The sequence below is a fragment of the Leucopleurus acutus genome (assembly GCF_964270905.1).
Source record: "Leucopleurus acutus genome assembly, chromosome: 5".
NCBI classification, from domain to species: domain Eukaryota; kingdom Metazoa; phylum Chordata; class Mammalia; order Artiodactyla; family Delphinidae; genus Leucopleurus; species Leucopleurus acutus.
This window is the reverse complement of record NC_139147.1, coordinates 133,125,453-133,150,388: the sequence shown is the minus strand read 5'-3', so window position 1 is coordinate 133,150,388 and position 24,936 is coordinate 133,125,453. Positions and strand designations below refer to the sequence as shown.

The 24,936-nt window shown below is 38.2% G+C and overlaps 1 protein-coding gene across 2 annotated transcripts in view; it reads left to right on the top strand.

Annotated features, from left to right (window-relative positions):
* Positions 1-24,936, top strand: part of COL6A6 (collagen type VI alpha 6 chain) — a gene marked incomplete at its 5' end in the record, with an annotated part of 108,839 nt that overhangs the window by 14,597 nt on the left and 69,306 nt on the right. For both annotated transcript variants that reach the window (XM_082840081.1, XM_082840082.1), the window contains 10 exons: positions 6,838-7,181; positions 7,265-7,343; positions 12,107-12,261; positions 14,948-15,040; positions 16,474-16,527; positions 18,274-18,345; positions 18,432-18,458; positions 18,788-18,832; positions 18,923-18,976; positions 20,060-20,122. In XM_082840081.1, the coding sequence (XP_082696207.1) occupies positions 6,838-7,181; positions 7,265-7,343; positions 12,107-12,261; positions 14,948-15,040; positions 16,474-16,527; positions 18,274-18,345; positions 18,432-18,458; positions 18,788-18,832; positions 18,923-18,976; positions 20,060-20,122 (986 nt within the window). The remainder of the gene's footprint in view (positions 1-6,837; positions 7,182-7,264; positions 7,344-12,106; positions 12,262-14,947; positions 15,041-16,473; positions 16,528-18,273; positions 18,346-18,431; positions 18,459-18,787; positions 18,833-18,922; positions 18,977-20,059; positions 20,123-24,936) is intronic.

Here is a 24,936-nt window from a genome sequence, read left to right as displayed (position 1 = left end):
TAAAAATTAGCACATTTTGACATTTTTCCAATAGATGGAAAGAAAGGTCTTCAAGGATAAATAGCTTTTTCTAAAAGTTCTGACTGGGTTAGCTGTGATTCTGTATAACTACCTGTGGATTATAACTAACCCTGGATTTCCACTTGGGAGAGGAAGGCTACAGGGTTGCTAAGAGGCAGCTCTGGAAATGGACAGTTAATTGGGCTGCAAATCCCCACTCCATGGCTATTTTTTCTTGGACAAGTGGCTTAACTTTTCTAAGTTTAAAATTTTCTCCTCTGTAAAATGTGAATGACAGAACACCTAGTTCAGAAGGTTACTGTGAAGATGAAATGAGAAAATGCATATGTAACGTTACTTTGAATAAACATGACACCTAGGATGCCATTATAAAGTCACTTCACTTTTGTCTACCATTGACCCATTCAGTTTATTCATGGGGGTCAGCTCTTCCCTTGCCCTCAGTCACTTTCAGGAAATAAGTGAACCTCTTCTTGGTGATGAATATGTCCATCCCCGTGGAACTATTCAAACTTCACGTGAAGGTTACTGCGAGAAGGTTACTGTGCTTTCCCTGCCACAGGCCACTCACCATGACAGAAGCGACTACACACGGTTGGCATTCTATCCATTGTTCCCAACCTCCCACTTCTGCCTCCTTCTCCCAGGCCCTGCCCTCTTCTTACTGACCATGGTTTCTGGCTTCTCCAGAATGGGCTGGGGAAGGGAGAGGAGCCAAAGAGATTCAGGAAAGTTCCTACTTGATGGCATTTTTCAGGACTTCGTTTTCTCAGTAGCCCATGTCTAAAGCTGGGCCCATTCATGAATGTTTCAAAGACTTCCCCTCCTGCCCCCCACCCCCTCCACCCCTACCAAAGCACATTTGTCAGAGCATCACTGTCTCTCCACCATAGCTCCCCTGAGGATGGTGAGCATCTCTCAATTCCAGATGTTCCCTTATGCCTTTCTCAGCCACCGGGCATCTAGTGATGCCTCCAGCTTTATCTGCTGCCAGCTCTTTGCCCCTCCAGGTGGCCTTCTTGGATGGGAGATCAGAGGAGCCCAACAGAGCTCTTTCTTACATGCAGCGGTATCACCTCCATGGGAAACAATTACATGTCAATTTCCCCAGTAAATACTGGAAGTTCCAGCCCCCTGGTGTGGGTGCCTCTCCTTTGCAGAGAGCAGCGTGCCATCCTGTCTCATTCTTTAGAATTTCTAGGCTGTGTCATCTCCAAGTCACCTCTCAAATCTCCTCTCTCTTGACTTAAAGAGGACGTTACCTCCTCTCCCTGTGTGTGTGTGTGCTTGCGGGGAGAGACCTCATGGCACACCAACCATCGTCTCCAAAAGTGCTCCTCTAAACTCCAAGCTCAAACCTTTTATAAGACCCAGTGTGTGAGCCAAAGGTTAAGAGTCCTGTCATTGGTCAGGAATTATCACCTTTGTAAATCCCACTCTACTTTCCCCCCATACTTTGGAATGTGCCTGGTGACCTCAGCCAAACCTTCCACATGACTTTCCTTTTTCACATGAAATACCCATTTCCAATTATTAGGCAGAAAATGATCCCAGAACCATCTAGTCTGTCCTAGAGAGGATGAAAGAAGACCATGTGGAAAGTCAAAACAGCAGTCATGAATGTATAAATAAATAAATAAATAAATAAATAAACAAATAAGGAAAGTACCCTATAAAGGTAAACTTGAAGTGATTACTGTAGCAAACAAGAATGTATGAGGCCTTTGTAGCCAAGCCTGGGCTGAGGAATAATGAGGCTAGAATGATAAAGTTGATAAAGCTTCAAAAGCCTGTGCAAACATAGCAGAGGATACTAGCTCCTCTTAAATGATAAACCCCCAAATCAAGGAAATCAGACAGTAGCTTGGTGTGTCTCAAAGCAAACCAGATTCAGAGCCTGAACATCCAGCTTTGCTTCTTATTAAAATATGCACCACTTTGGAGAGGTCACTTGCCTTTCTTTTCACATTTGTGCAGTTAAATCATCTCTGTTTCTCTGATTGTACTTAGGATTCAATTTATGGGAAAGGATGGTAAGCTGCATGGAGATATGAGAGAAGAATCAGTATTTCTTGTGCATCTGTGTAGGGTCAAGCATTTTAAAGTGTTTTAAATGCATTATCTCATTAAACTCCCAAACCCTCTGTGGTTTGGTTTCATTCCCATTTATAAATGAGAAACTGGGGCTCTAAGGAATATTGGTAACCTGACCCAGATCATACAGGAGGCAACAAAGTAAGCAAATTTTGAAACCTAGGTCTGTCTGATTCCAACCCATTTGTGGGTTGTTAAATAAGCTGCCAGTTCTCTTGATATAATCGCTGTCTAGGTTATCTGATGCTTACATTATAAGTGATGTGCTTCAACAATTAATAGCTGAAACTTATCAAGACATCATGGGTTTATATCTCAAAAGCTGCTGCTCCCTAAGGAAGCCACTCACTGCTAAGCTGTCACTTCCGACAGCACAATCTAACACTTGTAACCTGCATGATCTGCCATCACTGGACACCCTGGAGGTGGTGAAATAAGGTCGTTCAGCGTAGGAGCTCCAGACAGGCCTGGATCTGATTCCCACGTGCGAGATCCACCATAATAACTATGAGACCTCAGGCCAGCTTCTCTAAGTCACAGCTTCCCCTTCTGCAAAATGAGAATTAGAAGCATTTCTACTTATTCTGTGTTTCATAAGGACACGTGAGGAATGCATGGGAAGTGTGTATAAATGTTCAGCATGTCTTGGTAACTCTCACAGCGTATTACAGAGGGTATCTTGAAGTGATCTCATTAACACAGGTACATGGAGTGATGCAGTAGTTTAGTTCACAGAAGGACAATGTACCAAGAGTTCCTTGGTTCAGGAACTTTAGTAGTTTAGTAACATTTCAGAGCCATATTCCAATTTAATGCCTCAACATGCATCACATTCCCCTAAACAACTCCAAAGTCTGTTTTCTTATCTTCATTCATGCTTATTCTCCTGATTTTTTTGGAGTCTACCTATTCTGACCACCCAAAGGAGACCCCAGGCAGTTTTCAGGGTATGGACTTGCTGCCTTTTCTGGTGTGAAGCCGTGACTGGGTAGCAAAAGAATCGAGAGTACCTCTCATCTTTTTCATCATCATGGAAGATGAGTCAAAAAGGAGATTCAGCAAAAGGCCAGTCTGATGAAGATGAAGTAGACACACCCTCAGGAATTGGCTCAAGGAATGTGGGAAATATAAGGAAAAAATAGATGATCATTTCCAACTTTTCTTGACAAGAATCTCTTTATGTTCCTGTCTTAATAGCATTCTCTAGAAAGCAGAGCTTAAAGCACAGTTTATGTGCTAATACTCCAGTGGGAGTACAGTCCCAGGGAAGCAAGAGTGAGTGGAGGGAAGTGATACAGAAAAGAGAAAAGTACATACAAGATGTACATCACCAAGCTAGCTACAGCTTTTGAGAAAGCATCACTGGTACGTTGGTCCTGCAGAACATCACCCAGGGAAGCCTCAGAACCACTGCACAGACCAGCCTATCAGGGGGAATAAAGGCTGGTTATCTGCCGGTTCCTTCCTATCTACTGCCTCTCACTGGTCAGAGTTCACCCCATGGAGACTTACTCTCCCATCCTACTGCATCGTGCTATCAGCCCTTTGGAAAACCAGATACGGGGCCAGCAGTGCGTTGTATCTGTGGCTGAAGTAGTGGAAGGGGCCAGAGATCCCGTGAGTTCAGCTGCGTTGGACGTGGGCACCAGAGTCATTGAGGAACTACAGCAGTGGGAATGATGGAGGCCGTGTCAAAGCCTGCCCATCCCCCATAGTATGGGAGACCCAGCGATGGCGGCTGCCAAGGCTCTCCGGTGGACAAATGTCCAACTCCTGTGTGTGTGTGCGGCCAGGACCAAGGGAGGGGGAGGGCAGAAGCAATCTGGGAGGTATATAAACTAGGTCTTCACCTAACTATATTTGCTAGATCGTTCTTTCTCTTTTTTTCATCTAAGATATCCCCTTCTTTCAAATCTCCAAAGAAATTTTTCTCTTAACCCAGCTAATAACAGTCAACAGCCCGACTTTGCCCTTTGCTCAAAAACTTTTGAGCAAAGGGGAAAAAATCTCAAAAATCTGTCTTCTAATCTTAAAAATATACCCTACAATCTTGACAGTATTTCTTTCTTTTCTTAAAAATTTTATTGAAGTATAGTTGCTTTACAATGTTGTGTTAATTTCTGCTATACAGCAAAGTGATTCAGTCATACATACATATATATATATATATTCTTTTTCATATTCTTTTCCATTATGGTTTATTACAGGACATTAAATATAGTTCCGTGTGCTGTACAGTAGGTCCTTGTTGTTTATCTACTTTATATATAGTAGTTTGTATCTGCTAATCCAATTTATCCCTCCCACATCCCGTTCCCCCTTTGGTAACCATAAGTTTGTTCTCTGTGTCTGTGAGTCTGTTTCATAAATATGTTCATTTGTTTGACAGTATTTCTTAAAACTAAAAGTCTGCCATCATTAACTCCAATTAAGGACTTTCTTTATAAGTCAGATAATTAAAATCAGCTTTGGGGTTTAGCAGGAGACCATTACTGTCTAGTTCAATCCTTTTTTTTTTTTCTGTTCTTTTGTATTTTTATTTTGAAATATATAATCTTCTTATTTTTATAGACAAGAAAATTAATGCCCAGAGAGGTTAAGAGATTTGGCAGAAGTTATTTGGTAGTAACACAGAAGTGACCTGTACAGGACTAAAACTAAACTCTGCCTCCCTAATCCAGGGTTCCACACTGCTATTTGGCAAATTCTCAGAGTACTAGTTTACTTGTGTTTATCACCCTCTGTAGCCAGTTCCATGGATTACCTTCTTAATTTCCCTTGCGTTTATTACCCCCTTTTGATTCCCACTCCTGTTATCCTATTGATAACTACAATCCTTCATTATTTCTCTTTGGAAATCCACTTTTAGCCTTTTTCGTAGCCCACTTCCAAAATCATCCCTGCCTCTTCAAAGGCCTCTTGAGTTGAGGGCAGATGTCCCGCAGAGTCTGCAAGGCTATTCCATGATTTGCATGGCCCACTCTCTCTAATTGTATGTAATTGTAGACATATGACTGCCACCTCTGGACTTGTTCCCCAAATTCCGTTCCTTTTATCACATTATCATGGACTCATTTGTCAATTTGAATTAGTTAAACAAACACCAGGAACTTGTTTACTAGAGTTTATAATCTCAGTAATCTAGACAAAAAGTTAAAACGCTTTATTTTTAAAGGGGACAGTTCCCAGGAACACTCAATGACATTTTGGCATATTTGCCAATGTTTGTTTTTTCACAAGAGACTGTTTTCCTTGAAGGCACTAATGTGTTTTGGTGAATGAATGGTTTTCTGTTCAGGGATTAAAACAATGTTCATCCAAGAGTGAAACTTTCAATCTCAAAATAGAAATGAAAGGATATAGATTTAAGAGGAAGTTTGGAAGGGACATATTCGAGCGCTTCCTTCTGACTAGTTCCTTTCTTTTTATCTCACTTTCTGAGTATCGGAGAAGACATTTTCCAATTAAGTACAGTAAAATAAGAAAACTCACCTTTCAGATGTTTTGATGACTTCGATTTACCTTGAATGTCATGGTGAAAATTGATTATCAAATAAGGTTTCTTCTCCCTCACCCAACTCTTTTATCATTAAAAGTGAATCAAGTTCCTGTCCCTTGTTTTAAGAACTGAAACTGTTGTTTTGGTTTCAAAGACTTGCAAATGCCCAACTGACCAGTGTGTCTGGAAGGCGGGCGTTTGTCTACACAACAAATATCTGAAAAACTGCTTCTCTAAATAATGCAAATTAAAATTAAACATCCCTATGCCTTATTTTACCAAGCAAGCTGTGTGTGTGTGGAATTTGCTGGAAAAGGTTGAAGTTTCTAGTCAACCTAAAAGTTCTTGAAAAAAGAGTGTATATGTCATAGGATTTTACCCTTCTCATTATCTTCCTGTTAGGAGGCTCAGCTTAAAATTTCAAGCCCTTGTAGTTTCTCCAGTGCTTAAATGTCTCTAGAGTTAATAAGGATGAGAGCAAAGCACTTTAAACGCAATGCTTCTCTAAGTATTTCTTAAACTCCAAAATAACAGTGGCTTTGGCTTCCTGAGTGGCTGAGCTCTGAGCACAAAGCCATCTTTGACACGGTTGAATATGGGTAATTCGGTACCCAGTTTCTTCACTTGAAGGACTCCAACCAAGCAAGATCTCAAAGGGTCTCACAGAGTCTCTATTTTTCTTTCTACTTTTTCTTTTCTGAGTGGATGTTAGGAGACAAAAAGAGGAATCAAAGATTCTTTTCAGAAAGATAAATCATCAAAATCATTCCTTTAGGAGTCTTTTGTGATTTATTTTTTCTAAATTACTTTCTCTATTCAAATGTTTTTTATATTTCCCTTATAATTATAATTTAATATTTGTTGAATGACCTCAGTTATAAATAGCATGATATGAATTTCCTATTTTAGACTGTTAACATTTCCACAACATATTTCAGCTATTTAAGGGACTACATAGCTTTCTCAATGGACACAATGAAATCTTTCAGAACTTCATTATAGAATCATCTAGATTTTATAGATGCTAAAAAAGTAACACTTTAACAGCTTGTGAAAGAGTGATTCTGAGCCTCTTCCATTATTCACTCATGCTCTTTCATTTTTTCCAACTTTATAACTGGGACAGAAACAAGAATTCCAAGTCCCGTGATTCAGATATGACATCCAAGTCAAATAAAGCTATTTGTTAGTCTAATAAGATATGCTTTTCCCTTGAATCCTAGATTGCTTTGTGGACATTGTGGTGGGATTTGACATCTCAACTCAGCAGAATGGGCAGAATTTGCTTGAAGGTCAGTCTTGGATGGAAACTTACCTTCAAGACATCTTACGTGCCATCAGTTCCCTCAGTGGGGTAAGCTGTGAGGTGGGCACGGAGACTCAGGTTAGTGTGGCTTTTCAAGTGACCAATGCCATGGAAAAATATTCCCCCAAGTTTGAGATCTACAGTGAAAGCATACTGAACAGCTTGAAGGATGTAACAGTTAAAAGACCATCTCTTCTCAATGCAAACCTCTTGAGTTCTCTGTGGGGTGCATTTCAGAATAAATCAGCTGCTCGGGGAAAGGTAACTTGGTTTTATTTTATTTATTGGTCTTTGGTGCAATGACTTCCTTTTTACTTATTTTTCTTTTTTGAATACTTTCTTAGGTGGTTCTCTTATTTTCAGATGGATTGGATGATGATGTTGAAAAACTTGAACAAAAATCTGATGAACTTAGAAAAGAAGGTACCAAGCATGGGGAGGACTGGGAAAGGAGTGTTGATGAACTTTATAATCTCAAAACTCATTTCTAACTCTTACATTTCCAGACACTCAAATAGCACTGAATTTGCCAGCCTCTCCCCTCTGGATGCACTTGGCAGAGCAAATGAGCTCTCACAGCATTTTGGCACCTACTTTTTCCTCTCCCCATATGAAACAGCGCTGAATACGGTGTCCTATCCTTTCTCTCATATTACTTTATTTCTTCTTCCTAAGCTTTCCTGGAGGATGTTCCTGTCTCCCTTGCCCCGCATTATCTAATATTGCTATGTCTTTAGTGTCAGCAGAAGTGAACCATGTATATTTCTCCTTGACTAAGGAATGGGAGAGTTGGATTATTTTCTTCTAACACTCTTAAAGTTTCCAGAGTTACAAGCAGTGTTGGACAAGTTTACTCATGTTTCGGGATTTCATAATCAGTTCCTTCCTTCAGATAACAGATGGACCAACTATGGTGTTTATGAGTTTGTAAAGTTCTGGCACCAGGCTTTCGACTTTAGAAACCAATGCCTATTCTGACTCATTGTCAGTTCATACTAAAATATGGATCAGTGGAAGAAAAATGCATTCACATGTTCCGGTTTGACTGAAAATAGAAATACTTATAAGTGGATGTAATTGGTACTCCACCCAGACCCCTTTACAGACAGGTTCCCCCATCCTCCAGCTGCTAACACATTACCCACAGGTTCCCCTTTCTCTGAGGAACTGCCCTTTGCCAGTGGGAGCCACCTTACCTGGAATGTTACTCCCCATCCCACACCTGGGCAGCAGGTAGAGTTCAGAGACTTGGACCTTTGCCTCAAAGTGGCGCCAGTTTTGTAGTGTAACTCATGCTCCAGAGTTCCCAAGGGGTCAGGTTGACGCTAGATGTTAGCTGAAACACTGTCTTGCTCAGATCCTTCCCCAGTCCTACCCTGCTTACCTTTGTCCCCTTCTTTCAGAGAGTGCTTCCTCAATAAATTGTGTGTGTCCAAATTGCTATTTCAGGCTCTGCTTCTAGGGAATTTAGCCTAAGACATCTGTCTCCCAGGTTAACTATTAGAGGCTGATTAGATTTTGTCTTTTCTGTCTGGTTCTCTTTCCTCCATCTTAAAAAAATTGCTGAATTCACTGAATTCACAACTGAAGAGTAAGAATTTTTATTTTATTTACTAAATCTGCTTCCCTTTATTCTGTCAAGTCTTGGCCTTTTTTCCTGATCTGAGGTGGAGATGTTAATGAAAACTGAGAACAGGACCCTAGAGTGGGTGGGTAGGGTTTTCTCAACTTCAGCTTTTCTTTTGTGGGGGAAAGATGTTTCTCTTACAGACAACGTCGGAGTTTTCTCCAGGAAGTTTCTCTCGGAACACCCAGATTTCTAAGACCAATCTTCTTTCTTCCAACTCCCAAGGAAAAACTAGTAAATGAGTTTCAACTTCAGAAGCTAGATTTTGAATATCCTCAGAAATTTAGAATCTTTTTTTCAATATTCAAAAATCAATTATATTTCCAAATGCTAACAAAACACTGGAAAACAAAATTTAAAAAGCCATTTACAATGTACACACAACGTGAAATACTGAGGTATACATTTAACAAAATATAGTTGTTTGTTTGCTGAAATTACTAAACAATGATATAAAGACTCAATATGGTTAAATTTCAATTTTCTCCAAACAAATCTATAGATTCAGTTAAATCGCAGTCAAAATCATAGCAGGATATTTGTTGATCTAGAAAAGCTGGTTCAAAATGTATGTGGAAATGCAAAGGAGCCAAAATAGCCAAAACAACTTCGAAAAAGAGGCAAAAGTTGGAGGACTCACACTAGCTACAATCTTTGAATGGGAAAGATAAAGGGGTGTGGGCCATAATGTTCTTTGAAAAGTGTCGAATGTCTCTCAATAGGAACAAAGAGCACCTCTGGCTCTGGCTTCCCCTATCTAAATATAGACGATTTCAGTTGATGCTGGGCCCTATGATCTGTTAACCCAGGAGATCCTCTCTAACTTGAGGCCCAGAATCTATACATGTAAACTGTGCCATCACCGTGAAACAAGAGGAGACCAGGAGAAAAGTATTCTCAATGATGGATATCACTTTAATCCATGTGGATTGGGGTATGAATCAGTTTCTTCATTTTAAAAAATCCAGTACTCTAGAATCTTCTCAGTGATTCTTTATTCTCCCAATTTTTGAAATCTTTTCTTTCTTAATTCATTTTTTAGGAATTGAAGATACTATTTAAGATCATATGACTCATGTACTAGATGAGTCTGAAAGGATCAAGTCCTCCATCCTGAGAAAAGCAGTTACAAATTATAGTTATATGCATATTTTCTGCAAATAAACAATCCCATGGTTCTCATAACTCTTATTAAACTTTTACATTTCCTGGAACTTATAAGAAAAATCAGATGTGAGATCTTTTTCCCTTATAGATAGACCCACTGGCGTGCCTTCTTTTCATCATTAAACGCCAGTTGATGAACTCAGCATTCTTCATTGCCTCTCCCAGCCCTCATCGCCCTTTTCCCCATCCTTCTCACTCTTGGAAGAGTGACAAGCTGTCTTTGTTTGCTTGAGACAAGTCAGAGACTGTCAGCACTAAAACCAGGAAAGTTCGGGCCAACCAGGACAAGTTGGTCATCTTACTCTTTGGTGATTCTTCCTTTATTCCACTTCAGCAACCACGCTGTTTGCATCTCTTAGAACTTGAGCCTCCCACTCTGTCCCTGAAACTGTATTCTCTTCATTCTCCTCTTCCTCTCAGAGTCATAATTCTATCATATAAGAACGCACTCAACTCTGCCAAGTCCTTGAACATTCTTTATCTATTCTGAGCCATTGGTTTTTAGGTCCCATCCAAAGAATTCTTCACCTATCCCTAATAAAATGAGAAAAGTTATGCCAATGTAGTCATGTTTTCATAAAACTAAATTTATTCAACTTTAGGACTGCTCTTTATGATTATGTCCTTGGTACATTTTTGTTATTAAAGTGCACTCTGAGTGTAGGCTTTGGAGTCAGGCTGTCTGGGGTAAACCTTTGCTTGTTTGTAAAATAGAGCTGTAATCACACTTACCTATAATGTTGTGCTTGTATCTTACAAATAAGATAATGCATGTAAAGCACTTAGGCAACTTCCAGGCACATAGTAATTATTAATAAATGAGAGCACAGTTGTTGCCATGGTTACCTCCACCCTAATGATTGCCAGGTTTATTACTATCATCATTTAATGTCCTTACTTTGCAAAATAAGTCAACCTTTTGTTAGTCTCTAAAAGTTTTATTTGAAGTATTCTATAAACTTCCAAGCCTATGAGCCACAGCTCTGGTTGCTTATATGACATTTCTTCCTGATTGCCTGACAGGGGGTCCTTTACTGTCTCTTGTACCTATAATTCCAACTGGATTGTCATTTAGAGCTGTGCTTCTCAAACTTTAATGTGCATATGAATCACCTGGGGATTTTATTAAAATACAGATTCTGATTCTGTGGGTCTAGAGTGGGGCCTGAGATTCTGCACTTCTGATGAGCTTCTGGGTGAAGGCAGTGCTGCTGCTCCAAGGATCTCCCCTTCAAGTGGCAAAAATTTAGAACACTCCCTTTCTTGACATATGAATTCCTCTGTGCTTTAGCATGCCCTATGGACTCTTCATTATTATTTTATTATTATTGAAGTATAGTTGATTTACAATGTGTTAGTCTCTGGTGTACAGCAAAGTGATTTAGATATATATAGATATATTCTTTTTCAGATTCTTTTCCGTCATGGTTTATTACAGGATATTGGATATAATTCCCTGTGCTATACAGTAGGACCTTGATGTTTATCTATTTTATATATAGAAGTTTTTAATCTGTTAATCCCAAACTCCTGATTTATCCCTCCCCCACCCCCTTTCCCTTTTGGTAACCATAAATTTGTTTTCTATGTCTGCGAGTCTGTTTCTGTTTTGTAAATAAGTTCATTTGTATCATATTTTAGATTCCACATATAAGTGATAGCATATGGTATTTGTCTTTCTCTTTCTGACTTCACTTAGTATGATAATCTCTAGGTCCATCCATGTTGCTGCAAATGGCATTACTTCATTCTTTTTATGGCTGAATAATATTCCATTGTGTGTGTGTGTGTGTATATGTATATATATATATATATATATATATATATATATATATATATATACCACATCTTCTTTATATCCATTCATCTGTTGATGGACATTTACTTCCATGCTTCCATGTCTTGGCTATTGTGAATAGTGCTGCTATGAATATTGGGGTGCATGTATATTTTTGAATTAGAGTTTTCTCCAGATATATACCCAGGAGTGGGATTGTTGGATCATATGTTAGCTCTATTTTTAGTTTTTTGAGGAACCTCCATACTGTTTTCCATAGTGGCTGCATCAATGTACATTCCAACCAACAGTGTAGGTTAACTCTTTTAAACTCACTATCTTACTTCATATCATCAGAGAACTCAAGGATCTGTTATAATTTATTATATAAATTATTCTCCAATTTAGTTTATTTTGAAAAATGGAATTCCTTTTGTTCTCTGATGATGGTCTTGTCACTTGACAGTTTTACAGTGTGTGGTTGGGGGAAGTGGACAGTAAAATGAGTGTTCCTCTTGCAACTGGTTTCCTGGAATAACAACTTAGATACATATGCAAAAAGATTAAAGTAACCAAAGTCCCCTCACCTGGAGAATTGTCAACTGTGTTGGCTAGGCCTGAATGCCCTCATCACAGTTGCTCTGGATGGAGCCACCAATTCCAATGACCTGGCTGACCTTCTCTACATTGAATTTGGGAAAGGATTTGAGTACAGGACACAGCTCACTCTTGGGATGAGGAATCTTGGGAGCCGACTGTCAAAGCACCTGGTAAGTTATTCAGAAAAAGCTGGTGAGTTTAAACTTTCTATTTGTTTTGTATATAGGCTTCATATTTAGGCTTACGAATTTGAACTAATTTTGTTCATTTGGGAGTGAAGTCAGGCTTTTCTGATTTCATGCAAAGCCCAAATAAAAGGGTGTTTTGAAAGAAATGTAATATAGTAGACAGATGTCAAAGCATGTTTCTTTTTGTTGTTGTTATTTATTTATTTATTGAAATATAGTTTATTGACAATGTCGTATTAATTTCAGGTTACAGCAAAGTGATTCAGTTTTATATATATATATATATATATATATATATATATTCTTTTCCGATTCTTTTCCCTTATAGGTATACAAAGTATTGAGTATAGTTCCCTGTGCTATACAGTAAGTCCTTGTTGGTTATCTATTTTATATATAGTATGTATATGTTAATCTCAAACTCATAATTTATCCTTCCCCCCCCCACTTTCCCCTTTGGTAACCATAAGTTGGTTTCTATGTCTGAAAGCATGTTTAATTTATATGCTTGGCAAAAAAAAAAAAAAAAGAAGAAGAAACTAAATAGCACCTACAATCCTGCCCAAATTACAGTCAATAAACATAAGTGCCCAAGAGTGTCTGACCAGTAGGGGTGACTCGGCTGCTCCCTCAACCAGCCAGTTTTCACATCCCTTGCAGATCCTAAGTGCCATGACTCACCACACTGAATATCATTCTTCTGTTTAAGATGTGTGTTTTCTATATAAAATAGATACCTAATAAGAGCCTGCTGTATAGCGCAGGGAACTCTACTCTGAAGATTCTTTCCTATGGGAAAAGAATCTTAAAAGGAATGGATATATGTGTATGTATAACTGATTCACTTTGCTGTACACCCGAAACTAACACAACATTGTAAATCAACTATACTCCAATAAAAATTAAAAAAAAAAAGATGTGTGTTTTTTCTGCAACATGACCTGTGAACGAGAGCCAAATCCATTGAGAGTTCAACTAAGAAAAGAGCATCTCATCCAATCTGGAAGAAAAACTAGTGATGTGATGATAGACCTCCTATGATGTACTTTAGAATGAAAAGTTTTTTAAAGGTTGTCTTGACTGACAGAGATTTTTGCTTTATGATCTATTTTTAGAACCTAACACCTAGATAAGATGCATCGCAATCCTATTTCTTTCAGAAACATACAAGAATTCAACTAGCTTGGTGAAATATTATCAAGATATCTAGCACTACTTTCACCTTTAATGAATGGCTGATAATTTGTAATTTGCTTATAATTTATAAAATCTGTAATCAGCATATCAAGATACTTTCCAATAAGGTTCTAGCTCCTGCTACTTTCTGCCTATAGAGTTTGTATATAGATATGTGACAGTGTGTTCAGTGTAGTAATTATGTAAAAATAATTACTTAGAGAATATGGAATTTTTGTTGTAATTCCTTTCTACATGGGAAGACGGTGTCTACTTTACAAAAAAATTTTTGTGTCTACTGCTCTTTGAAATGTGTAATTTCAAATTGGTAATCCATAGAGGAAGGAAGTTGTTCTTCAAACAAGCCTATCACTTTTTAGATATCACATAAATGCAACACTGTATAAGAAAATTTTAATTTTAGAAATAGCCAGTTTTAATGTTAATAGTAAAAGAGTTGATGCTGTAGGATTTTAGTGATGCAAAGAAAATTGATATCATCTAACATGAAATCACAGAATCCATTTTGTTGTTGTTATTTGGTTTCACACATTTCAAGTTTTATTGGGTTTTCAGGGGAAAAAAACAGAGAGTTTTCTAATGTCAGAAAAGAAACATTATATAGTAAGAAACAATTAAAGAGGGGAAGTTGCTAAGTGATTATAACAAAAGATTTTCATTTTTCATCACACTAGAATTTTGATAGGAAACTTCTCAACACAAAGATTGATTCTACCCCACTAAGGCATAGTATTTATTGCAAGCAGAATTTTCGTAAAAATAAATCTTGTGGGTTAATTGTAAAAATGCAGTGGAATATGTACATTTTTTAGGGGATGACTAGGTGCAGGATGAAATTCACTCAAATTTTTTTGCCAAAAAAAATTTTATTTTGGCCAGACTATAAAATGTGACCAGAGTATAAAATCTCTTCACATGCCCACCCTCTACAGCAAGTGCTTCTGAAATGTTGGACATGTAATTGGTGTCTTTGAAATCCTGTCCCACACAAACTGTTCTGGAAGTGTTGATCATTGAACTCCACGCCAAGCAGTGTGACATTGGACACTGTCTATATCCTCCGGCATACAAAGATTTCATAAAACAGGAAAAGGAGAAAACAGCATGTATTCATTCTATTGAACAAAATATTAGGGGCAGAATTATATAGGGTAATTAACAATACAATGGTCAGTGCTGGGATGGTGTGGGCACAGGAGGTCTCATTAATAAATCAGTGTACAATGAATTGGCCGTGGCTAAACTGATGCCTTTTTGAGAACACAAAACGTCTTTGAGTTGATTCTGAATTCCTTGTATGGTGCAGATCACAGAAGGAAAGATGGAAGGTAAAGAATGTCTCCTGCATCCTCTCCAGAGCACTGTCACTTGAGTGGTGAACAGGCTTCTCAAATCACATCCCTGAGCTTGTGTGGTATGTGATTTTGGGAAGCGATGCCACCAAATGTAATGTATTCCTACCCTCCCCAAGGTCAGTGTTGCAGAAAGGACATGCTGCTGTTTATTCTGCAAGTGCATTGGAGGAGATGGCACAGTGGGAGACCCTGGACCAGCAGGGAAAAAGGTGATTTTAGTTACAATCATGGCTTACTTTATTTGAATACAATATGTTTTTCAGACCCAAGTTTAGGTAGAAATAAGGGATGTTTTTAGCTTCTAGGTAGAAGCTCCTCTTCTTATATGTCGCACTCCTCTTCTTATATGTCAAATTAGATAGCTTTTTCTTGGCTTTCTAAATTGGATACTTTAAAAAACCTTTCTATACAAGTATCAAGAGAAAAACTGCAGAGATCATTGCTTATCCCATGTTCTGGCAGTGATGACCATGATGCAGAAAAATAAACTGTGATCTCTCATGTTGAATAATGAAAACCTCCTGAATACTGACGAGTTATTTCAATTTCCACTTTTAATGGAAGCAGAGGAATTTAAATAAAGTAGGGAATAGGTTGTACAGTCTGCTGAAAAGCTAGATCAGATCACCCTGTCATAGCAAGAGACACTAAGATGTTTCATTCAGCTCTAGCCAGACCAAAATGTTGCCAAGTAAAACAGGCCAAGCATAAAAACAATAACTAACAACAGATTCGTGTATGTAAAAATATGATTTTGGGCTTGAGGAAACGTTCAAATATGTATAAAATACTATGGGTATGTTTAACAATTTCAATACTGCTTATTTACATGTGTGTTTGATTTTTGAATAATTTATAGATAGCACTATAAGTTTCAAATCACCATGGATGTCTCTCTGAAGAAAGTTTTTGGGCTAATTATTTCCTGAATGCTTTGATTTCATGTAAAGAGAATGACAGAATTTTAAAATTATTTATTTATTTAATATTTATTTATTTATTTGGTTGCACCGGGTCTTATTTGCAGCAGGTGGGCCCCTTAGCTGTGGCATGCGGACTCTTAGTTGCGACATGCATGTGGGATCTAGTTCCCTGACCAGGGATCAAACCCGGGTCCCCCTGCATTGGGAGCATGCCATCTTACCCATTGCACCAACAGGGAAGTCCCAAGAATGGTAGAATTTTTTTAAAACAGGTCTCAGAAAAAAACAATGGAAAGAAATGTGTGTGGTCTATTTTATGTGTAGCATAAATCCTCAAAAAGAACTTTTTAATGAAAAGAGGATAATTCTAGTTTGTCAGAAGCAACTATAGCTGTATTCATTTGACTGCTTGTCTAGAAAAAAAAACTCCAGCTCTATATATAACACCTGAGAGAGTTATGAAAAATATTATGATTCACACACACGCGCACACACACACACACACACACACACACCCTTGAGTTATCTGGATACTTGTCTCAAAATTCCATTTATTTTTATGTGTATAAATGCAACTTAGGTTATGGAGGGGGAACCGTTTTTTTCAAAATCATACTATTCTACATAAAGTAAAACTGTAAAGTTGAAGAATTTTGCTTGATTACCTCTGGGTTTTGGTCTATGGAGTGCTAATGTATCCTTCCTTTCCTTATTTCCAGGGACCCCCAGGTTTTAAAGGCAGTAAAGGCTACCTGGGAGAGGAAGGCATTGCTGTAAGTCAAGGTTTTTTCCAGCTCCATTTATTCCTAAGAACATATCTATAATATGAAATCTTTGTGTCAATTCAGAAGGAAGCAAGAAAAGTCAAGTTCTAAGGATTCGTAGGCAAAGTCTGAGGTCTTTCCTAATCTTCATCAGGCTTCTGGTGGTCACAAGTGTTTTATTAACCTACTGTCTCCTCTTTGACTATCCACCAACATTGTATAATAAACTCAATGCAACAGTTATCTTTTTCACTGAGGGAGTCAAATCACTGCCATTTCCCCCTTTCTGATCCATTTTGCTTGAGTAAACCAACTCACCACACTGCTTGTCAAAGACTTCGCCCTTTCTTGCATCTGTTCATCCATCTATCTTTCCTTCTTTCCTTCCTTCCTTCCTTCCATCCATCCATCCATTTAACAAGTGTATATTAAGTATCTTACAATTTACCACATTATTTATCAAAGACCTCACTCATAAATGCACTCATCATTCATTTAACAAATATATATTAAGATACCTTACCATGTGCCAGGCACAGTGCCAGGCCCTAGAAATAAAAGTAAAGAAAGAAAAGAAAAACTATGGCTCCTATCTCAGGTAATTTCCAGAGTAGTGGAAAGGCAAATGAGACAACAGTAGTTCCAGTCCTTATACACAAGGACTCCACTAGAGGTATAAAGCGGTGCAATGTGATAGAGTGTGGCCGTGCAAATACCTAACAGAGTCAGGTAACAGCCCTGGTGACAGTTAGGGCTTGGGAGAGGAAGACTGTAGACAGGGGTTGATGGTTGGGCAGGCATCTGAAGCACAGATAGAACTTTCTCTAGGCAAAATTTGTGGGAAGAACATTCTACTACAGGGAGAATAGTGTGATCAAGTGTGTGTAACTGAGAACTGTGTATTTGCAGAATAACATATGGTCAACATGGCCAGAACCTAGGACCATGAGAGGAGGTTGTATGGCAAGCAAGACCCAGGGTACTGGGTGTCTTGAATACCCTGTGGAAGACTTAGAAGGTGTCTTCCAATTGATGGGCATAATTCAATGATGTTAAGCACAGGACTAAAAATGGTTAGGGTATGGGTTTAGAAAGCATGATCAGGCAACATCACGGAGGATGATAAGGTAAGGATTACAGGTAGAAGTCTTGCAGTAGTAGGTGCAAGACAAAGAGGTCCCAATCTTAGTTTAGGGCAGTATGAATAGATATGTTAAGGAAGTTGAGTGGACGTAACTTGGTGACGACTTGGAGAGAGAGATGCTGAGGATGACATCTTTGTTTCCAGCTCACAAGACTGCACAGACTGGTGGGGTTACCAAGACAAGGATTGCAGGAGCAGTTCTTGGTTTAAGAGAGAAAGAGAGAAGGGAGATGGAATTTGGTCTAAAAATCTGCCTCTTGCTTAGACCATACCTAGAGCATCCTGCTCTGATGTCTCACCAATTATTCATTATCTGTTCCTGGAATATCTCCTGAAACCTTGAGAATGCATTTTAGCAGCCAGTTGTTTGCATGTCTGTTTTATTTAGATACTACCCCACCCTGGGAAGTATCCAGGTGGGATCCAACACAAACAGCTGTCATCAGAGTGGCTCTGATTCACTTGCATTCTCAGTTTTTATAAGCATGAATTCTGGGTTGTAAACCATGAGTAGTTGCAAATTTTTTTTCCAACACAAAAGCTGTCAAATCTCCAAGACAGATTCCAGATGACAATAGAAAAAGCTTACCTGAATATGTGCTCTTTCTCAGGGGGAAAGAGGAGCCACCGGACCAATGGGAGAGCAAGGTACTAAAGGATGCTATGGTGCCAAAGGTCCTAAGGTAAGGGTCACGTAAGACACTGTGAAGTCTTCCCAACATTAATTTCTTCTTCCTATGCTAACCCCTACTGTCATTTCTATTTTCAGGGAAACAGGGGACTAAATGGACAGGAGGTATCGTACCAAATATCATTTATCTTCCCATCTGTTATCTAGAAATGTTTTTATTTTTGAGATGATTGACCAGTAGATTGCACAAATGAAGTTTCTGTTGACCTTCCTTTTTTATTGCTAACCATTTCATTTTGTTTACTCTTGCCTTTTATTGCAGGCAATGTATATTATTTGTTGAGTTTCTGTGACTCAGTAATCTTTGATAGAACCCAGGGCCAGCCTAGCAAAGAGCCTGTATATGGAACACAAAATTAGACTTTTTGTTTGGTGTCTGGCTTCTTTCCACATAAATGCAATGCACTCTATTCTTATCACATCTGTCTTTTCAGGGAGAAGTTGGGGAAAGTGGAATTGATGGATTAAATGGAGAACAGGTAGAGCCTTCTCTTTGTACCATGAAAACCATTCTGAGCTATTTCTCACTAAGAAAATGGGAATTTGAGTTTATTCTTCTCCATCTTTAGGGTGAAAATGGTCTTCCAGGAGCAAAAGGAGAAAAAGGAGATGAAGGAGCCCAGGTAGGTATTCAATAAAGGGACAACGTGAAAACTGTGCTGGGGATTAAAGGTGTGATTAACAGTAAAACAGCTACCCCAGGTATATCAGTCAGCTAGGGCCACAAAATTGCTTTGTAATGATCACAAGACCTCAATCACATGCAACAATAAACATTTATTTTTTGTGTGTCTGAGAAGTTCAGCTGATCAAGGCTGAGCATGGCTGACCTTCGCTCATGTGTCTCTAGGTTGGCTGGGGGCTTTGTTTCACTTGTCTCTTATCCTCCTTCTGGGACTGGAGAGCTGCCTGGCCATGTTGACCATGACCTTTTCATGGCTGTGGCAGAAGAACAAGGGAGCAAGTAGAAACACACAAGCTCTCTCAAGGCTTCTTGGGGCCTATGAGAGCTTGGAGCTCTCATGGTGACATTTGCATCTCTTTCTGTTGGCCAGATCAAGTCACAGCCAAACTCAGGGGTAGGGAATCTTACCCCACCACAGTTGGAAGGCACTGTAGAGTTTCATGGCAAAGGGAATAGATACAGAAAAAAGTGAAGAACTGGGGGTAATCTTGAAAAGAAGCTACCATACTAAGAACAGTCACAGGGTGTTGGTGAGAGCTTTGGGGTCGGCAGCACTCTGAAGGTGTCTGTCACCTCTTTCCATCTGGAACAAATTCCAGCAGCAGCCATACTTCCACCGTCCACTTTATCTGTCTTGAGAGTGTGAACAGCTGAGTCAAGAACCCACTTTCTAGCTGATGCAACCCCTTTGGGGAAAATGGATAATCTCTCTGAATCTCAGCTGCCTCATCAAAAGAAAAATAAAAAAACAATACCTGCCACATAAAGTAGTTGTAAAAACTGAACAAGACAACAAATGTGTCTGGAACAGAGCATTCACCACTGTGGCAAATACTTGAGGTCACTTTTAAAGTATTTGTACGATGCCTGAAACTATCAGTTGTTCCTCTTTCTAGTTTCAAAGTAACTTTAGCAGGAAAATATTTAATAATTCAAATCAGGGAGAAGATAAGCTCTTCGTTTTTATTAATGTTATTTAAAATTCTTATCTTGTCCTTCTTCTGATTTGTGTTAACTTTAGGGAATCCCAGGAGAGAGAGGGATTCCTGGTGACCATGGAGCAAAGGGCCTGTGTGGAGACCCTGTAAGTGCTGGGACTGGGGGGCTGCAAACTAACGTCACGTCAGGGCTTGTTTCCCATCAGCACTTCTGATAGGGAAAGAGAGCCCACTTGAAGGTACTACAATAGCAGTCCTGAAATGAAATCATCATGGGCACAACTGTTTAGAATTTTAAAAGTAGGTCTCTTGTGCCTGATCCTATTTATATACAGTATGAGTATGGATAGTGAGAAGACCTTGCACATTGTTTGCACATGTATTTTTTGAGACTACATATTCAGAACTGTCCTTGTGCTTCAGAGCTATGAAGGAATTCTCCATTCCATTATCTTCCTCTGGGTATCTTGAAATATGGACAGAATGAAAGAAACAAAGCCATCTCTTTTTTCTATTCCCCAAGAGTCTTTCTCAATTAAAAATATTAGCTTCATTTCCTTGAGCCTAAGCCAACTAAAAGTACATTAAGCAAAACTTATGACCCAGAAACACCTGCTGTCATGGGGATGCAACCCAGTTGAGTAGGCATGACCTACACCAAAAGAAGCAGGACCCACGCCAACCTAGGGGATATGCCGAGTCCAATTAGACCTCAGTACTACAGGACTTTGATCACTATGCCTACACATCAGTCTCCAAAACCTCAATGAATTAGGATTTAGCATTTTTTAAAACATTTATTAAAGTTTTAGAAATTGAGATATATTTGCATGTACAATGTTATATACATATAACATTGTGTAAGTTTAAGTATATAACGGGTTGGTTTGATACATTTATATATTATGATTATCACCATAGTGTTAGCTAAGTCCTCTAGCTTGTCATATAATTATCATTTCTTTTTTCTGGTGAGAACATGCCAGATCTAGTCTTTTTTTTTTTAACATCTTTATTGGAGTATAATTGCTTTACAATGGTGTTAGTTTCTGCTTTATAACAAAGTGAATCAGTTATACATATACATATGTTCCCATATCTCTTCCCTCTTGTGTCTCCCTCCCTCCCACCCTCCCTATCCCACCCCTCTAGGCGGTCACAAAGCACCGAGCTGATCTCCCTGTGCTATGTGGCTGCTAGCTATCTATTTTATGTTTGGTAGTGTATATATGTCCATGCCACTCTCTCACTTTGTCACATCTTACCCTTCCATAAAGACACAGACCTACTAGAGAATGGACTTGAGGATATGGGCAGATCTAGTCTTTTAGCAGCTTTGAAGTATATGATACAGTATTGCTGTCTATAATCACCATGCTATTTGTTAAATCTCTCAAACTTATTGTTAAGCTGTAACATGCATCAGAAAAGTACACAAATTATAAATGCATAGCTTGATGAATATAAATACACCTGTGCACTCACCACTCAGGTAAAGAAATGGAACATTAGACAACAGTAGAGCATCCCAGAAACCCTCTCAGGTCTACTCCAATCACTACCAGCCCTCCCTAAGGTAATCACTATCCCAGGACCATAAATTAGTTTTGCCTGCTATTGAACTTTTCAGTGGAATCATATAGAATACACTCCTCAGTTTCTGGCTTCTTTTGCTCAAGTATATGCTTGTGAGATGAATCCATGTTGTGAATATAAGTAGTTCATTCAATCTCATTGCTGTATAATATTCCATTGTGTGAAGATATTGTGATCTATTTCTCCATTATGCTATTGATAGATATTTGAGTTGTTCCCAGATATAGCTTTTATAAATAGTGCTGCTATAAACATTCTTGTACATGTCTTTTATACACATTTCTGTTGGGTCTATACTTTTAAGAGTAGAATGTCTGGATGATAACTTGTACGCCTATGTTCAGCTTCTTTACAGCCAAACAGTTTTCCAAAATTTTTGTACTAATTTACACTCTCGCCATCAATGTACCAGAGCAGTGTACCACACTCATTAGAAAGCCTAAAATTTATAAAACTGACAATACCAAGTGCTGATAAGGATGAAAGGCAACTGGGAATGTCACAGGACTTTGTCTTTAATAACTCCTCCTCCAGTATACAGTGGGTTGATCAGAGAAAGAATTTGGTACAAAATATATTGACAAATATAAATGTTATGTATACATTGAAGATAACTTTGTTTAAAAAGCAGAAGAATTTTCACTTGAAGACAACATTGTTTACTAAGTGACATCTGATAATAATCTGGTGACCTGAGAGTTTCAAACAACTTCAAAGTGTCTAATCAGAAACAAAAATCTATCCACAAATAAGTAGAATTAAGAAATAGTAGTTCAAACATAAATACATTTCAGTCATTGGTATATGATAGCTAAAAATTCACTTGGAGTATTGCCATAAAATTGTACTTCACTTTAATCAGAATTCCCCCAGTTGTCTGGATGATTGTGTAACACCTTTAAAAGAATCTGAATAATGTAAAAGCATTTTTATCTAAAGAAAAGTGTTCTATGACTTTGAGATGGCTGAAAATTCAACCCACTGTATCTTCCCTGTGATGTGTTGTCACTATATACTTACTTCAGATGGTTTTTCAATGCATAATAACTCTTCCCAGACACTTGGGAATATATATCTCAAATCAAAGACAAATCTGCTTTTTTCTGTGTGTTTTTTGGTGGGTTACCATTGCGGAAAAAAATTGGGGACAACAAGGCTGATAGAATCAATAGAACACGCACAAATGGCACAAATTCCTGAAAATCTGTGCTTATTCAGAGAGAATTTTTGATCACGTAAAAGCTAGTTTGTTTGTTTGAAATTTCCCATTTTGACCTAAATTTTTAAATGTATTTTAAATGTATGTTATTGAATTATAGTTGATTTATAATGCGTTACTTTCTGCTGTACAGAAAAGTGATTTGTATATATATATTATTATATTATTATATATATATTTACACACACACACACACATTCTTTTTCATATTGTTTTCCATTATGGTTTGTCACAGGATATTGAATATAGTTCCCTGTGCTAGACAGTAGAATCCTGTTGTTTATCCATTCTGTATATAATAGTTTGCATCTGCTAATCCCAAACTCCCACTCCATCCCCCCCCAGCACCACCACCCCACCCCCTGCCACTTGGCAAGCACAAGTCTGTTCTCTATGTCTGTGAGTCTGTTTCTGTTTCATAGATAAGTTCATTTGTATCATATTTTAGATTCCACATATAGGTGGTATCACATGATATTTCTCTTTTTCTTTCTGACTTACTTTACTTAGTATGATAACCTGTAGGTCTATCCATGTTGCTGCAAATGGCATTATTTCATTCTCTTTTATGACTGAGTGGTTATTCCATTGTGTGTATATATACTACATCTTCTTTATCCATTCATCTGTGGATAGACATTTAGGTTACTTCCACGTCTTTGCTATTAAAAAGTGTGCCACAATGAACATTAGGGTGCATGTATCTTTTTGAATTATGCCTGATTTATGCCCAGGAGTGGGATTTCAGGATCATATGGCAACTGTATTTTTAGTTTCTGTGGAGCCTCCACACTGTTCTCCATAGTGGCTGCACCAGTTTACATGTCCACCAACAGTGTAGGAGGGTTCCCTTTTCTCCACACCCTCTCCAGCATTTGTTATTTGTAGACTTTTTAATGATGGTCATTCTGACCAGTGTCAGGTGATACCTTATTGTAGTTTTGATTTGCATTTCTCTAATAATTAGCAATGTTGAACATCTTTTCATGTGCCTGTTGGCCATCTGTATGTCTTCTTTGGAGAAATGTCTATTTAGGTCTACTGCCCATTTCCTGATTGGGTTGTTTGTTTCTTTGTTATTGAGTTGTATGAGCTGTTGATATATTTTGGAAATTAAGCCCTTGTCAGTCACATCATTTGCAAATATTTTCTCCCAGTCCGTAGGTTTTCTTCTCATTTTGTCAATAGTTTCCTTTGCTGTGCAAAAGCTTATGAGTTTGATTAGGTCCCATTTGTTTACTTTTGCTTTTATTTCTATCGCCTTGGGAGCTGGCCTAAGAAAGCATTGGTATGGTTAAATCTCATGTAATCTTGGGGGAAAACTGAGCTAGCTCATTTGTCTGAGCTACAGAGCTTAGTAAGGTTCATAATTCTAAAGCATATTATTATTAGAAGCCCGTGTTTAATCAAAAATTTGTATTAGATGATGCTCTTTTGTCCAATTTCATAAAATTGGCCAGATCATATTCAGACTGACCACACAGCTGGTCCATATAGAAAGTGAAACATTCTGTTCTGTACAATGTGCTGCTATATGATTTTCTATGTCATCTCTTCAATTAAATAGTGCAGAGTTGGACTATAGTAAGAAGTGTATACACCCAGTGAAAGAAAATTTTGGACTTTACCTTCCTTTTCCTTCCTCACTTTTCTCATGAAAATACAATTCTTTAATATTGTAATTTAGGTATACCTGCCTGGAAAACTTAACAAATATTTAAACCTAAGGGTAAAACAGGAGACATAAGAAAATAACCTTTGGCTTTGGTATGTGGAGGAGAGAAATATTTATTTATGTAAGTTTTAGTGCTATCAGTTATAAAGTAAATTCTAAGCCCATCTTTTTCACTCTGTTAGCCTATAAGCTCTGTGAGTGTAGGAACTGCTTGTTTAAAAAGCTTCTGATGTATCTGGAATGATGCTGTGTCCCTGTTGGTGATCTCAAATTACTTATTGATTGATGAAGGTCATCTAATCTGCTATCAGCCAAACAGCCAGGCAGCTGGCTCTCATCAGGACTGGATAATTGCCATTCTCTCTCCATTTACTAGAGCTTTGACGAGTTGACTGGCTCAATTGATCGTCCAGGCATCATGGCTGCTCTGTTTGTGGTCCTAACTACCCAAGATAGAAAGCTTTCAGTTT